This window comes from Salvelinus namaycush, chromosome 31, assembly GCF_016432855.1.
Source record: "Salvelinus namaycush isolate Seneca chromosome 31, SaNama_1.0, whole genome shotgun sequence".
NCBI classification, from domain to species: Eukaryota; Metazoa; Chordata; class Actinopteri; order Salmoniformes; family Salmonidae; genus Salvelinus; species Salvelinus namaycush.
In genome coordinates, this window is record NC_052337.1 from 43,935,399 (window position 1) to 43,948,429 (window position 13,031).

Below are 13,031 nucleotides of genomic sequence, written 5' to 3' on the forward strand. Positions count from 1 at the left end.
TGATTAATAAATACTAGGATAGAAGCAAATGTAAGTAATTTTTATGAATCATGCAAAACATGTACTGTTAAGAGGAATATGTTCGGTAGTCCGTTACACTCGTACCCCTGTGCGGGTTGAAAATGGCAGATTTGGGGACTGAGAAGTGCCTAAATTGGAATGCAGTGGCTGTACAGTAACATGCTATAAATGATGTCAGAGCTCAGGCTCTGCGTTTTCACAGCGCTGTATGGGTTTTGACTGACAGCCGTTCTGAACTTCCCCACCGCACAGTTCAAGAAGCTTCCGTGAACCCTCCTGCTAATTGGGCATTTTTTGTTTTCTGAGGGAAGAAAAGGCTTTAAAATTAGGAAGAGACTATGTATTTTAAAAGAGGAGACGATGAGGATTATAATAAATGCCACTTTCATGTCATACAAGCAAGCCAAACACTCGTGAGTCCAAATATGCACTTCACATTAAAACTTATGTCCTAAACAGTCAACGTTTATGATCACTATGTTTGATGTACAGTTACAAGATGACATGGCGTCATACCTAGTCATGTTGGCAATAGAACGAGATTTCAAATGATGCCCACCTGACCCAGATAGCGATTTATAATGGGCTGTTTTTGGATTGCGTAAACAACAATAGTAATTGTGTGATGACGGGGACGCAGGGCTCTATTCCAAACAAAACAACTACAAGTGTGCTTGCTCTAGTTCCTGAACCGCACAGCTAGGACAGCTCAAAAAAGCATCTTATAGTTGAAGACTCTTTGAGCCATAAAAGTGCATTGCGGATAAAAAAGACATGTACGTCTATGGATGTATAGCCGATCTGTGTATGGACCCTAAAACATTTGGTATAAATATTAGTTCAGTAACATTGGTTTTAATTGTTCTACAATGATTCTACTGGTTAATCGTTAATCCCTAAAAAATTGCAGAAAATGCCTGTGTGAAGGAAATGTGACTGTTTGTAGCAGTATTTATTAGAGAGGAGTAAATATAAAGATTTTGTTTGGGCGCCAGGCAGGTATTAACCATGCCGAAAGGAAAAGAGTAGAATAGAGAGAGTACCACTACCAGACCCACACACATCAGCAGAAGAGACTGCCTAGAGTGTAGCCTGTTTGCCAGATAGCCAGTGGAGAGAAAAGAGAAGACACACCATATAAAAACCCACATCACAGCACAGGGGAAACCCCACCAAGAATACCTCATACAATAATAATAATAATAATGGCAGAGCAATTGAACGGCAACTTCATAGAAACAATTTACAAGAAAGAACCCAGTCATCAACAGAGGATTTGCAATAATCTGTATTCTCTTCCAGTGGAGGAGTGCAGAGGGTATGAATGTGGGACACAAAACAAAGGCCTTAAAAATGTCCACAATCTTCTCGGCCACATGTCAACATGTTACATGTCAAACTGCTATTATGGAATGAAAGTCCTACTCCACGTTGAACCACAGCCAGAGGATGTGTCCGGGCACTTTGTTGTTTTGCTGTTCTCATTTGTTGCTGACGCAGTAAGTACGTATTTGTTGCATAAGAAATATAAGGAAAGCTATTACCGCCGCCTGTACAGGCTAGTCATCCTTTGCATGGTAGGCTATCCATTGGCTGCTTTTATTTATCGCTCCACCACTAGTTGCTCCGTTTTCAAGTGCCACTCCCCCACCGAAGGACACATGAAAACAAGGTGAGGGGAAACTAGTGGTAGAGTGATAAATAACCCTCGGGGATGGACATCACTTCATCACTCGCGCACATCTGATCGTAGCTTGTTGGGATGGAGCCCTTATCTTTCCCTTTTCTCTTACTACTCTGTTTCTTTCCCCTCTCTCCAGGTACTACTTCCCTGGCTGGTATAACAACAGAGTCTCCTGTGCCCACCGCTATGGGGTCAACAAAGGACTGGAGAGCCCCGTCTTAGACGACACCGTCATGTCCTACCTCTTTGCTCAGGTTAGTCTTGACTTTGGCATTATTTTTGCCTGGTTTGTTTTCGGTCTGGTCGAGTGAAATTCAAGAGAGCAAAGGTGTAAATTCATAAAAGAGTCTCAGGGTAGGAGTGCTGATCTAAGATCAGCTTTAAATTCATCGTCTCTTCTACTCAGAGTTGCTTTGTAAATATGGGCTCTGACCAGACCATGTAGCCTTCAGGCTACATTTGAGGGAATGGTCTCTATAAGCAAAGCACCAATCAGCGAGGCTGTAGAGCTTGCGTTGTGTAAATCATTGCTTAATCCACCCATTGGGTGGGTGGGTGGTAGGGTACTGAAGAAAGGGGAAGTGATATTGGGAGGCAGGGTGAGAGGCACAGTGGTGGAACCTGGGTTTTTTATGTGTTTTTGTGTGTATGTGTGTGCGCTTCCTCACATTTTTACAATGTATATGTGAGGATATGTGAACCAGGGGGCCCTTTCACTTTATCTCTGCTTATCCTTTTGACTTTACTATGAGAGAATATGCTGTCATTTAAGGGGCGATACGCATATAAATAATATAAATGATATACACTCATTGATTCTTGAAGAATATAACTTAGAGATGCCTCATGAGCTTAGTTAAACTTTCGTACATCAGAATCCAAAATATAAGCTTGTTTTACCCAATGTTTGTAAAAAATTGTAAATATAAATAAACACTAGCTTCAAAATATGCTTAAAACTATAATTCTGATTACCTTGGATAGTCAGTCCTTGCATCAATTACACTGTCTATGAATTTAAGAGTGGTTACATTTCTCCTGGCCTTTTTACCAGAACAGAGGTGGGATGTGCTCTGTTATTGTTTCAACTGCAGATTGCCCCTTAAGTCTGTAGTGTTAGGTTCTACATTTCTGGTACGAATTCCAGTTTTAGTTGATGTTATCCACAGAGAATATAGAAAGTGAAACTGGACTGGCCATAGTTCAAATCTGAGTATGTGAGCGGAGCTGGAGCAGAGCGGGCCCAATTTGACTGGAGCGCAGAGCGAGATTCCCAAAGGCTGGAGCATTAGCCTTCTCGCCCTCTCCAATTTTGCTCAAATAGCGCTCCAGTCGCCCTCATTTCACGAGCTCAGGGCATGCCCAGCATGCATTTGTAGTCTACTTGTGTGCTGAGCCCCTTGCTTTAGCTACTGTCATGGAGTTACATTTACATTTTTTTTTTTACATTTTAGTCATTTAGCAGACGCTCTTATCCAGAGCGACTTACAGTAGAGTGCATACATTTTATTACATTTTTTACATACTGAGACAAGGATATCCCTACCGGCCAAACCCTCCCTAACCCGGACGACGCTATGCCAATTGTGCGTCGCCCCACGGACCTCCCGGTTGCGGCCGGCTGCGACAGAGCCTGGGCGCGAACCCAGCCCAGCCTGGGCGCGAACCCAGAGACTCTGGTGGCGCAGCTAGCACTGCGATGCAGTGCCCTAGAACACTGCGCCACCCGGGAGGTTAGCGAACCCGGGAGCGAACCCGGGAGGTTAGCGAACCCGGGAGGTTCGCTAACAAATGTCATAAAGAAACTAGTAAAACCCAGTTGAAAAATCAAGGTGACTTACAAAGATGAGGACCAAGAGAGGCAGTGAAGTGATGTAGTGTCCACAACTAAAGAGTCATTCTGGAATCTGAAAAGACACATATCCCGAGAGCATGATGGTGTACTTACTACCAATGTTCCCTCTAAGCTGCGTGCGTGTGCTGCCGTGCGCCTCCAGGACTGCCGCGCAGAAGAAATGCCATGCCTCGCAGAGACACAAGAGATTGAACTTCACTGAGTTCGCCTCATTAGTTTGCACTATATAGATTAGGGCCGACCCCAATTAGTCGACTGGTCGATTGTTTAGTCATTAGACTGTTGGTCGACCGAGATTGTTTTAGTCAAGCAGTAGTGTGTATATGTATTATAATATATATATATATACACACATAGAGTTGAAGTCGGAAGTTTACATACACCTTAGCCAAATGCATTTAAACTCAGTTTTTCACAATTCCTGACATTTAATCCTAGTAAAAATTCCCTGTCTTAGGTCAGTTAGGATCACCACTTCATTTTAAGAATGTGAAATGTCCAAATAATAGTAGAGAGAATTATTTATTTCAGCTTTTACTTCTTTCATCACATTCCCAGTGGGTCAGAAGTTTACATACACTCAATTAGTATTTGGTAGCATTGCCGTTAAATTCTTTAACTTGGGTCAAACATTTCGGGTAGCCTTCCTCAAGCTTCCCACAATAAGTTGGGTGAGTTTTGGCCCATTCCTCCTGACAGAGCTGGTGTAACTGAGTTAGGTTTGTAGGCCTCCTTGCTCGCACATGCTTTTTTCAGTTCTGCCCACACATTTTCTATAGGATTGAGGTCAGGGCTTTGTGATGGCCACTCCAATACCTTGACTTTGTTGTCCTTAAGCCATTTTGCCGCAACTTTGGAAGTATGCTTGGGGTCATTGTCCATTTGGAAGAGCCATTTGCGACCAAGCTTTAACTTCCTGACTGATGTCTTGAGATGTTGCTTCAATATATCCACATAATTTTCCTACCTCATGATGCCATCTATTTTGTGAAGCGCACAAGTCCCTCCTGCAGCGGTTGGGATGGTGTTCTTCAGCTTGCAAGCTTCCCCCTTTTTCCTCCAAACATAACGATGGTCATTATGGCCAAACAGTTCTATTTTTGTTTCATCAGACCAGAGGACATTTCTCCAAAAAGTACGATCTTTGTCCCCATGTGCAGTTGCATACCGTAGTCTGGCCTTTTATGGCGGTTTTGGAGCAGTGGCTTCTTCCTTGCTGAGCGGCCTTTCAGGTTATGTCGATATAGGACTCGTTTTACTGTGGATATGGATACTTTTGTACCTGTTTCCTCCAGCATCTTCACAAGGTCCTTTGCTGTTGTTCTGGGATTGATTTGCACTTTTTGCACCAAAGTACGTTCATCTCTTGGAGACAGAACGCGTCTCCTTCCTGAGCGGTATGGCGGCTGCGTGGTCCCATGGCGTTTATACTTGAGTACTATTGTTTGTACAGATGAACATGGTACCTTCAGGCGTTTGGAAATTGCTCCCAAGGATGAACCAGACTTGTGGAGGGCTACAATTTTTTTTCTGAGGTCTTGGCTGAGTTCTTTTGATTTTCCCATGATGTCAAGCAAAGACGCACTGAGGTTGAAGGTAGGCCTTGACATATATCCACAGGTACACCTCCAATTGACTCAAATGATGTCAATTAGCTATCAGAAGCTTCTAAAGCCATGACATAATTTTCTGGAATTTTCCAAACTGTTTACAGGCAAAGTCAACTTAGTGTATGTAAACTTCTGACCCACTGGAATTGTGATATACACTGCTCAAAAAAATAAAGGGAACACTTAAACAACACAATGTAACTCCAAGTCAATCACACTTCTGTGAAATCAAACTGTCCACTTAGGAAGCAACACTGATTGACAATAAATTTCACATGCTGTTGTGCAAATGGAATAGACAAAAGGTGGAAATTAAAGGCAATTAGCAAGACACCCTCAATAAAGGAGTGATTCTGCAGGTGGTGACCGCAGACCATTTCTCAGTTCCTATGCTTCCTGGCTGATGTTTTGGTCACTTTTGAATGCTGGCGGTGCTCTCACTCTAGTGGTAGCATGAGACGGAGTCTACAACCCACACAAGTGGCTCAGGTAGTGCAGCTCATCCAGGATGGCACATCAATGCGAGCTGTGGCAAGAAGGTTTGCTGTGTCTGTCAGCGTAGTGTCCAGAGCATGGAGGCGCTACCAGGAGACAGGCCAGTACATCAGGAGACGTGGAGGAGGCCGTAGGAGGGCAACAACCCAGCAGCAGGACCGCTACCTCCGCCTTTGAGCAGGAGGAGCACTGCCAGAGCCCTGCAAAATGACCTCCAGCAGGCCACAAATGTGCATGTGTCAGCATATGGTCTCACAAGGGCTCTGAGGATCTCATCTCGGTACCTAATGGCAGTCAGGCTACCTCTGGCGAGCACATGGAGGGCTGTGCGGCCCCACAAAGAAATGCCACCCCACACCATGACTGACCCACCGCCAAACCGGTCATGCTGGAGGATGTTGCAGGCAGCAGAACGTTCTCCACGGCGTCTCCAGACTCTGTCACGTCTGTCACATGTGCTCATGTGCTCAGTGTGAACCTGCTTTCATCTGTGAAGAGCACAGGGCGCCAGTGGCGAATTTGCCAATCTTGGTGTTCTCTGGCAAATGCCAAACGTCCTGCACGGTGTTGGGCTGTAAGCACAACCCCCGCCTGTGGACGTCGGGCCCTCATACCACCCTCATGGAGTCTGTTTCTGACCGTTTGAGCAGACACATGCACATTTGTGGCCTGCTGGAGGTCATTTTGCAGGGCTCTGGCAGTGCTCCTCCTGCTCAAAGGCGGAGGTAGCGGTCCTGCTGCTGGGTTGTTGCCCTCCTACGGCCTCCTCCACGTCTCCTGATGTACTGGCCTGTCTCCTGGTAGCGCCTCCATGCTCTGGACACTACGCTGACAGACACAGCAAACCTTCTTGCCACAGCTCGCATTGATGTGCCATCCTGGATGAGCTGCACTACCTGAGCCACTTGTGTGGGTTGTAGACTCCGTCTCATGCTACCACTAGAGTGAGAGCACCGCCAGCATTCAAAAGTGACCAAAACATCAGCCAGGAAGCATAGGAACTGAGAAGTGGTCTGTGGTCACCACCTGCAGAATCACTCCTTTATTGAGGGTGTCTTGCTAATTGCCTATAATTTCCACCTTTTGTCTATTCCATTTGCACAACAGCATGTGAAATGTATTGTCAATCAGTGTTGCTTCCTAAGTGGACAGTTTGATTTCACAGAAGTGTGATTGACTTGGAGTTACATTGTGTTGTTTAAGTGTTCCCTTTATTTTTTTGAGCAGTGTATAAGTGAAATAATCTGTCTATAAACAATTGTTGGAAAAATGACATGTGTCATGCACAAAGTAGATGTCCTAACCGACTTGCCAAAACTATAGTTTTGCCAAAACTAAGTTTTAGAACACCTACTCATTCAAGGGTTTTTCTTAGTTTTTACTATTTTCTACTTTGTAAACATTAAAACTATGAAATAACACATATGGAATCATAAAAGTAGTAACCAAAAAAGTGTTAAGCAAATCAAAATATGTTTTATTTTTGAGATTCTTCAAAGTAGCCATCCTTTGCCTTCATTACAGCTTTGCACACTCTTTGCATTCTCTCAACCAGCTTCACGAGGTAGTCACCTGGAATGCATTTCAATTAACAGGTGTGCCTTGTTAAGTTAATTTGTGGAATTTCTTTCCTTAATGCATTTGAGCCAATCAATTGTGTTGTGACAAGGTAGGGGTGGCATACAGAAGATAGCCCTATTTGGTAAAAGTCCAAGTCCATATTATGGCAAGAACTGCTCAAATAAGCAAAGAGAAACGACAGTCTGTCATTACTTTAAGACATGGTCAGTCAATACGGAACATTTCAAGAACTTTGAAAGTTTCTTCAAGTGCAGTCGCAAAAACCATCAAGCGCTATGATGAAACTGGCTCTCATGAGGACCGCCACAGGAAAGGAAGACCCAGAGGTACCTCTGCTGCAGAGGATAAGTTCATTAGAGTTACCAGCCTCAGAAATTGCAGCCCAAATAAAGGCTTCACAGAGTTCAAGTAACAGACACATCAACTGTTCAGAGGAGACTGCGTGAATCAGGCCTTCATGGTCGAATTGCTGCAAAGAAACCACTACTAAAGGACACCAATAATAAGAAGAGACTTGCTTGGGCCAAGAAACACGAGCAATGGACATTAGACCGGTGGAAGTTTGTCCTTTGGTTTGGAGTTCAAATTTGAGATTTTTGGCTCCAACCGCCATGTCTTTGTGAGTCTCGGTGTGGGTGAACGGATGACTTCTGCATGTGTATTTCCCACCGCAAAGCATGGAGGAGGAGGTGTTATGGTGTGGGGATGCTTTGCTGGTGACACTGATTTATTTAGAATTCAAGGCACACTGCATTCTGCAGCGATACTCCAACCCATCTGGTTTGCGCTTAGTGGGACTATCATTTGTTTTTCAACAGGACAATGACCCAACACACATCCAGGCTGTTTAAGAGCTATTTGACCAAGAAGGAGAGTGATGGAGTGCTGCCTCAGATGACCTGGCCTCCACAACCCCCTGACCTCAACCAAATTGAGATGGTTTGGGATGAGTTGGACTGCAGAGTGAAGGAAAAGCAGCCAACAAGTGCTCGGCATATGTGGGAGCTCCTTCAAGACTGTTGGAAAATCATTCCAGGTGAAGCTGGTTGAGAGAATGCCAAGAGTGTGCAAAGCTGTCATCAAGGCAAAGGTTGGCTATTTGAAAAAACATATATATATATATATATTTTGATTTGTTTAACACTTTTTTGATTACTACATGATTCCATATATGTTATTTCATAGTTTTGATGTCTTTACTATTATTCTACAATGTAGAAAATAGTAAAAATAAAGTACCAGTCAAAAGTTTGGACACACCTACTCGTTCAAGGGTTTTTCTTTATTTTTATTATTTTCTACATTGTAGAATAATAGCGATGACATAAAAACTATGAAATAACACATATGGAATCATGTAGTGACCCAAAAATTATTAAACAAATCAAAATAGATTTGAGATTTTAGATTCTTCAAAGTAGTCACCCATTCCCTTGACAGTTTTGCACACTTTTGGCATTCCCTCAACCAGCTTCACCTGGAATGCTTTTCCAACAGTCTTGAAGGAGTTCCCACATATGCTGAGCACATGTTGGCTGCTTTTCCTTCACTCTGCGGTCCAACTCATTCCAAACCATCTCAATTGGGTTGAGGTCGGGTGATTGTGGAGGCCAGGTCATCTGATGCAGCGCTCCATCACTCTCCTTCTTGGTCAAATAGCCTTTACACAGCCTGGAGGTGTGTTGGGTCATTGTCCTGTTGAAAACAAATACTAGATATAATAGACTCATTCAAGGGTTGTTCTTTATTTTTACTATTCTCTACATTGTGGAATAATAGTGAAGACATCCAAACATGAATAACACATGGAGTTTTGAGATAAAGGAAAACCCTTGAATGAGTAGGTGTGTCCAAACTTTTGACTGGTACTGTATATATTTGTGCCCATCTCAATGAGCTAATCCATTGCAGAGGTATAGACTAAAAGTCAATTTATGCTTGATTCGAAAATGTGGTCGGAGTCTCCATATGGAGGGTGTGATGCAATTGCGGAGCCTCCAGAGGCCAAATCGAGCTCTACCGCGTCTTCATGCGCCTCCCAAATGTTGTAACAATGCGGAGAACTCATTGACATGAGTGGTTGATGGTAGGTGGGGGTGGTACATCCTGTATAAACTCAAACTCACTTCCTTGTTCCGCTCTGCGAAGCGCAAGAAGTATGAATATCACCGTAAATGCTGCATGGTCTATGCAGACGTCGGATTGACCATGCGACCAGATGCACAATGCTCTTTCTTTCCATAATGCGCTCTCTCCAGTACAGTCATCGTTTCATAACTTCATTGTGTGAATTGTTTGCGTTTGATTGTTAGTGTATATCAATTCGCCATTACATACAGTGGGGAGAACAAGTATTTGAAACACTGCCGGTTTTGCAGGTTTTCCTACTTACAAAGCATGTAGAGGTCTGTAATTTTTATCATAGGCACACTTCAAATGTGAGAGACGGAATCTAAAACAAAAATCCAGAAAATCACATTGTATGATTTTTAAGTAATTAATTTGCATTTTATTGCATGACATAAGTATTTGATCACCTACCAACCAGTAAGAATTGTATGATACATTAGCTAGCTAACGTTACGTGTATGATCTGCGTAGTAATATTTGTATCTCAGTTAGCTTGCTAACATTGAACCTGGTTGGTTAGCTACCTGCAGATTCATACATTATGAGTTTAGTTTATGGTTCATTGTTTAGCTAGCTACATGTCTAAACAAATGACTCCACTATGCAAGTAATAATTTCAATTGAATGTTCATGATGTAACTACAACAACTGTCGATAGACGTAGCTGGTAAATTCGCTCTGACAAATTTACGAACGCTCAACACCCGTTGAATATGGCCTGTGTCGTGCAGCGTTGAGGTGCATGGCAGCGGATGCATGGCACCACAATGGGCCTCAGGATCTTGGCGCGGTATCTCTACATTTTAAATTGCCATCGATAAAATTCAGTTGTGTTCGTTGTCCGTAGCTTATGCCTGCTCATACCATAACCCCACTACCACGATGGGGCACTCTGTTCAAAACGTTGACATCAGCAAACCGCTCAACCACACAATGCCATACACGTGGTCTGTGGTTGTGAGGCCGGTTGGACATACTGCCAAATTCTCTAAAATTACATTAAGGTGGCTTATAGTAGAGAAATTAGCTTTACATACTCTGGCAACTGCTTTGGACATTCCTGCAGTCAGCATGCCAATTGCACACTCCCTCAAAACTTGAGACATCAAGTTTTGTGTGACAAAACGGCACATTTTAGAGTGACCTTCTATTGTCCCCAGCACAAGGTGCACCTGTGTAATGATCATTCTGTTTGATCAACTTCTTGACATGCCACACCTGTCAGGTGGATGGATTATCTTGGCAAATGAGAAATACTCACTAACAGGGATGTAAACAAATTTGTACACAGAATTTGAGAGAAATAGGCTTTTTGTGCAAATGGAACATTTCTGAGCTCTTTTATTTCAGCTCATGAAACATGGGATCAACACTTTTCATGTTCCGTTTATATTTTTATTCAGTGTAATTGGAAGCTTCCTTAACGGCCAGATCCGGGTACCTTTTATACTTTTCAGAACTGTAGAATTTAACTAACTGCTCTACCAAGTCAACGGCCTTCAAAGGGAGAGATGGGTACTATACTAAATCACTATACTTAATCTTAATCAGTAACAAAAAGGTTTTAATTACTGACTAAACAAAACACAACTTCTGTTCACAGGGAGGCCACTCTCCCCCTTTACTTTAACCTTACTGGAAGGTATTGTTTTAATCTACCCCAAAGTTTTACTGTATGTACTATTACAATCTCTGTTGGATATTCACTATTTGCTTCACACTCCTTGTGTATTATTTTGAGATGAATAGGTTTTGTACCCAAATTATAAAATACATCAGCCAGATACCAATGTTCACCAAATTAAAACTTAGTGTTTTTTCGAGCCAGATATCGCACAAAAAACAAAAATGTTGAAGGCTAATTTACCCCATTCTGACAGAGGTTAAACTATTTCAGAATAAGAATGAATAAAGTCTCACAAAATTGAGCGTGTGAGGAGTGTTTGGTCATGCCAACAGATTATCCAAACACAAAATCGGTTCTACCCCAGCTACAATAAAGAATAAGCCCGGGAATTGTTACTGGACCTATTGTAAACTGCATGGGTAGTAGTTAAATTGCTCTTGACTCTGTCTCTTGGCGCCACTGAACGTAATGATTTTTCTCGTCGTAAATGTAGCCAATTTGAGCGACTGCACAGAGGCCAAATATCCCTATGCTTTCTTTACCTCCAACTCCGGACATTTTCAGGAGAGTTTTTCTGCTGCCCACTAGTCAGTGAAGAAAATGAGTCGGCGCAGAGAGCCCAGGCACCACCGTACATTCTCACCCAATGGCCAAGTGGGCGGCATCGGTTTGCTTTTATTCTCCCTACTCTCAAATCCATTACCAGTGATTGGGGTATGGGTAGGAGCGACAACACGCACTGCTGCACCGTGAGTTGAATTCGATTCCGCTCTCAATGCAGCTTGCACTATCTGTTCCCAGCTGGCGTGTTGATCCACCACGCTGGCCATAGCAGACTTAATGGTGGGTTTCAAACCTGTCACAAATTCCTCTATATCTTTAATTTGAGCTTTATCGTTTCAACCTTACTGTTGATTAAACAACGCCATCAAAACGCGTGTATATTGAGCTTGCGATTTGTCCTTGACGTCATTGTGCCATACCACCACATCTCTATTTGATTGGAATTTTCAGTCAGCAGGGAAATTCTGACCAATGTCTCAATTTGCACGATTTTCCCCATACCAAGTTGGTAGATTCTTTGCGCACACCCATGGATTTACAAAATGTTTCCTCCTCTATTTCCCGTCTCCCGACGGTATCCAAGGTGATTAGATGTTCTCACCCAGTAGTTACGGTATACGTGCTTAATAAATTTGTCACTGGACCGGATATCTTGTGTTGAGAACGACACTGAAGCGTCTGCAAATTTACTATTGGAGAATCCAGGAGACCTAAGGTCTTTAATACCAGTGTCACGCCTCAAGTATTACTATGGTTGACAACACAAGTTGTTTTATTGCTACACAATCGGTCTCTATTATTAGCCCCAATAGACCACAAACCAACCTCCTGACTTATAGTATCTCCACAGCAACCTTCTAACACTATACGCATTACTACTCACTGATAACGCCTCATCCTTGATTAGATGCTATTAACAGGAACCGTCCATGTTCAATGAATTCATGGTACCCAAGAAGGTTCTTTCAACATGAACTCCTTCTCTACAACCAAACGTACTGGTATAAAAATGACCATTTATCCATACAAAGAACAGACGATAACACACAATAAGACAAAACATTAATATAGTCATCTGGGCCAGGAACAAAAGGGGTCGGGCACGAGGGGTCGGCAGGGGAGACTCATTCCGGCTTTAAGCGTACTCTTGAAAGTTGTAATAGTAGAATGCACAAGGTGCAATTTTGAAATTGGGTCGTGCTTCATCGGTTCCTCTTGTCATGCTAGTCAATGCATACCTTACAGAGCTATTTATAACTTGTCAGATATGTCCAGAACAACTAACCCATGTCAGCTAACATTTTTTATTTCGTTTTTTTAGCCCATAGATATTGTTGTAATTTATTCACATGAATACACATTAGACATGGCAAAATGTATAGAATTGCCATAAAATGTGCTTTAAAACTTTAAAATTCTCTTTGCCCCCCCATGACAAAATGTGTAGAATTGCAGGAAATAAGC

General features: G+C 42.7%; 1 protein-coding gene across 2 annotated transcripts in view; it reads left to right on the forward strand.

Annotated features, from left to right (window-relative positions):
* Window positions 1-13,031, forward strand: part of LOC120025864 (tyrosine-protein kinase JAK2-like) — a 96,216-nt gene that overhangs the window by 39,732 nt on the left and 43,453 nt on the right. For both annotated transcript variants that reach the window (XM_038970567.1, XM_038970568.1), the window contains exon 4: window positions 1,842-1,959. In XM_038970567.1, coding sequence (XP_038826495.1) covers window positions 1,842-1,959 — 118 coding nt within the window. The remainder of the gene's footprint in view (window positions 1-1,841; window positions 1,960-13,031) is intronic.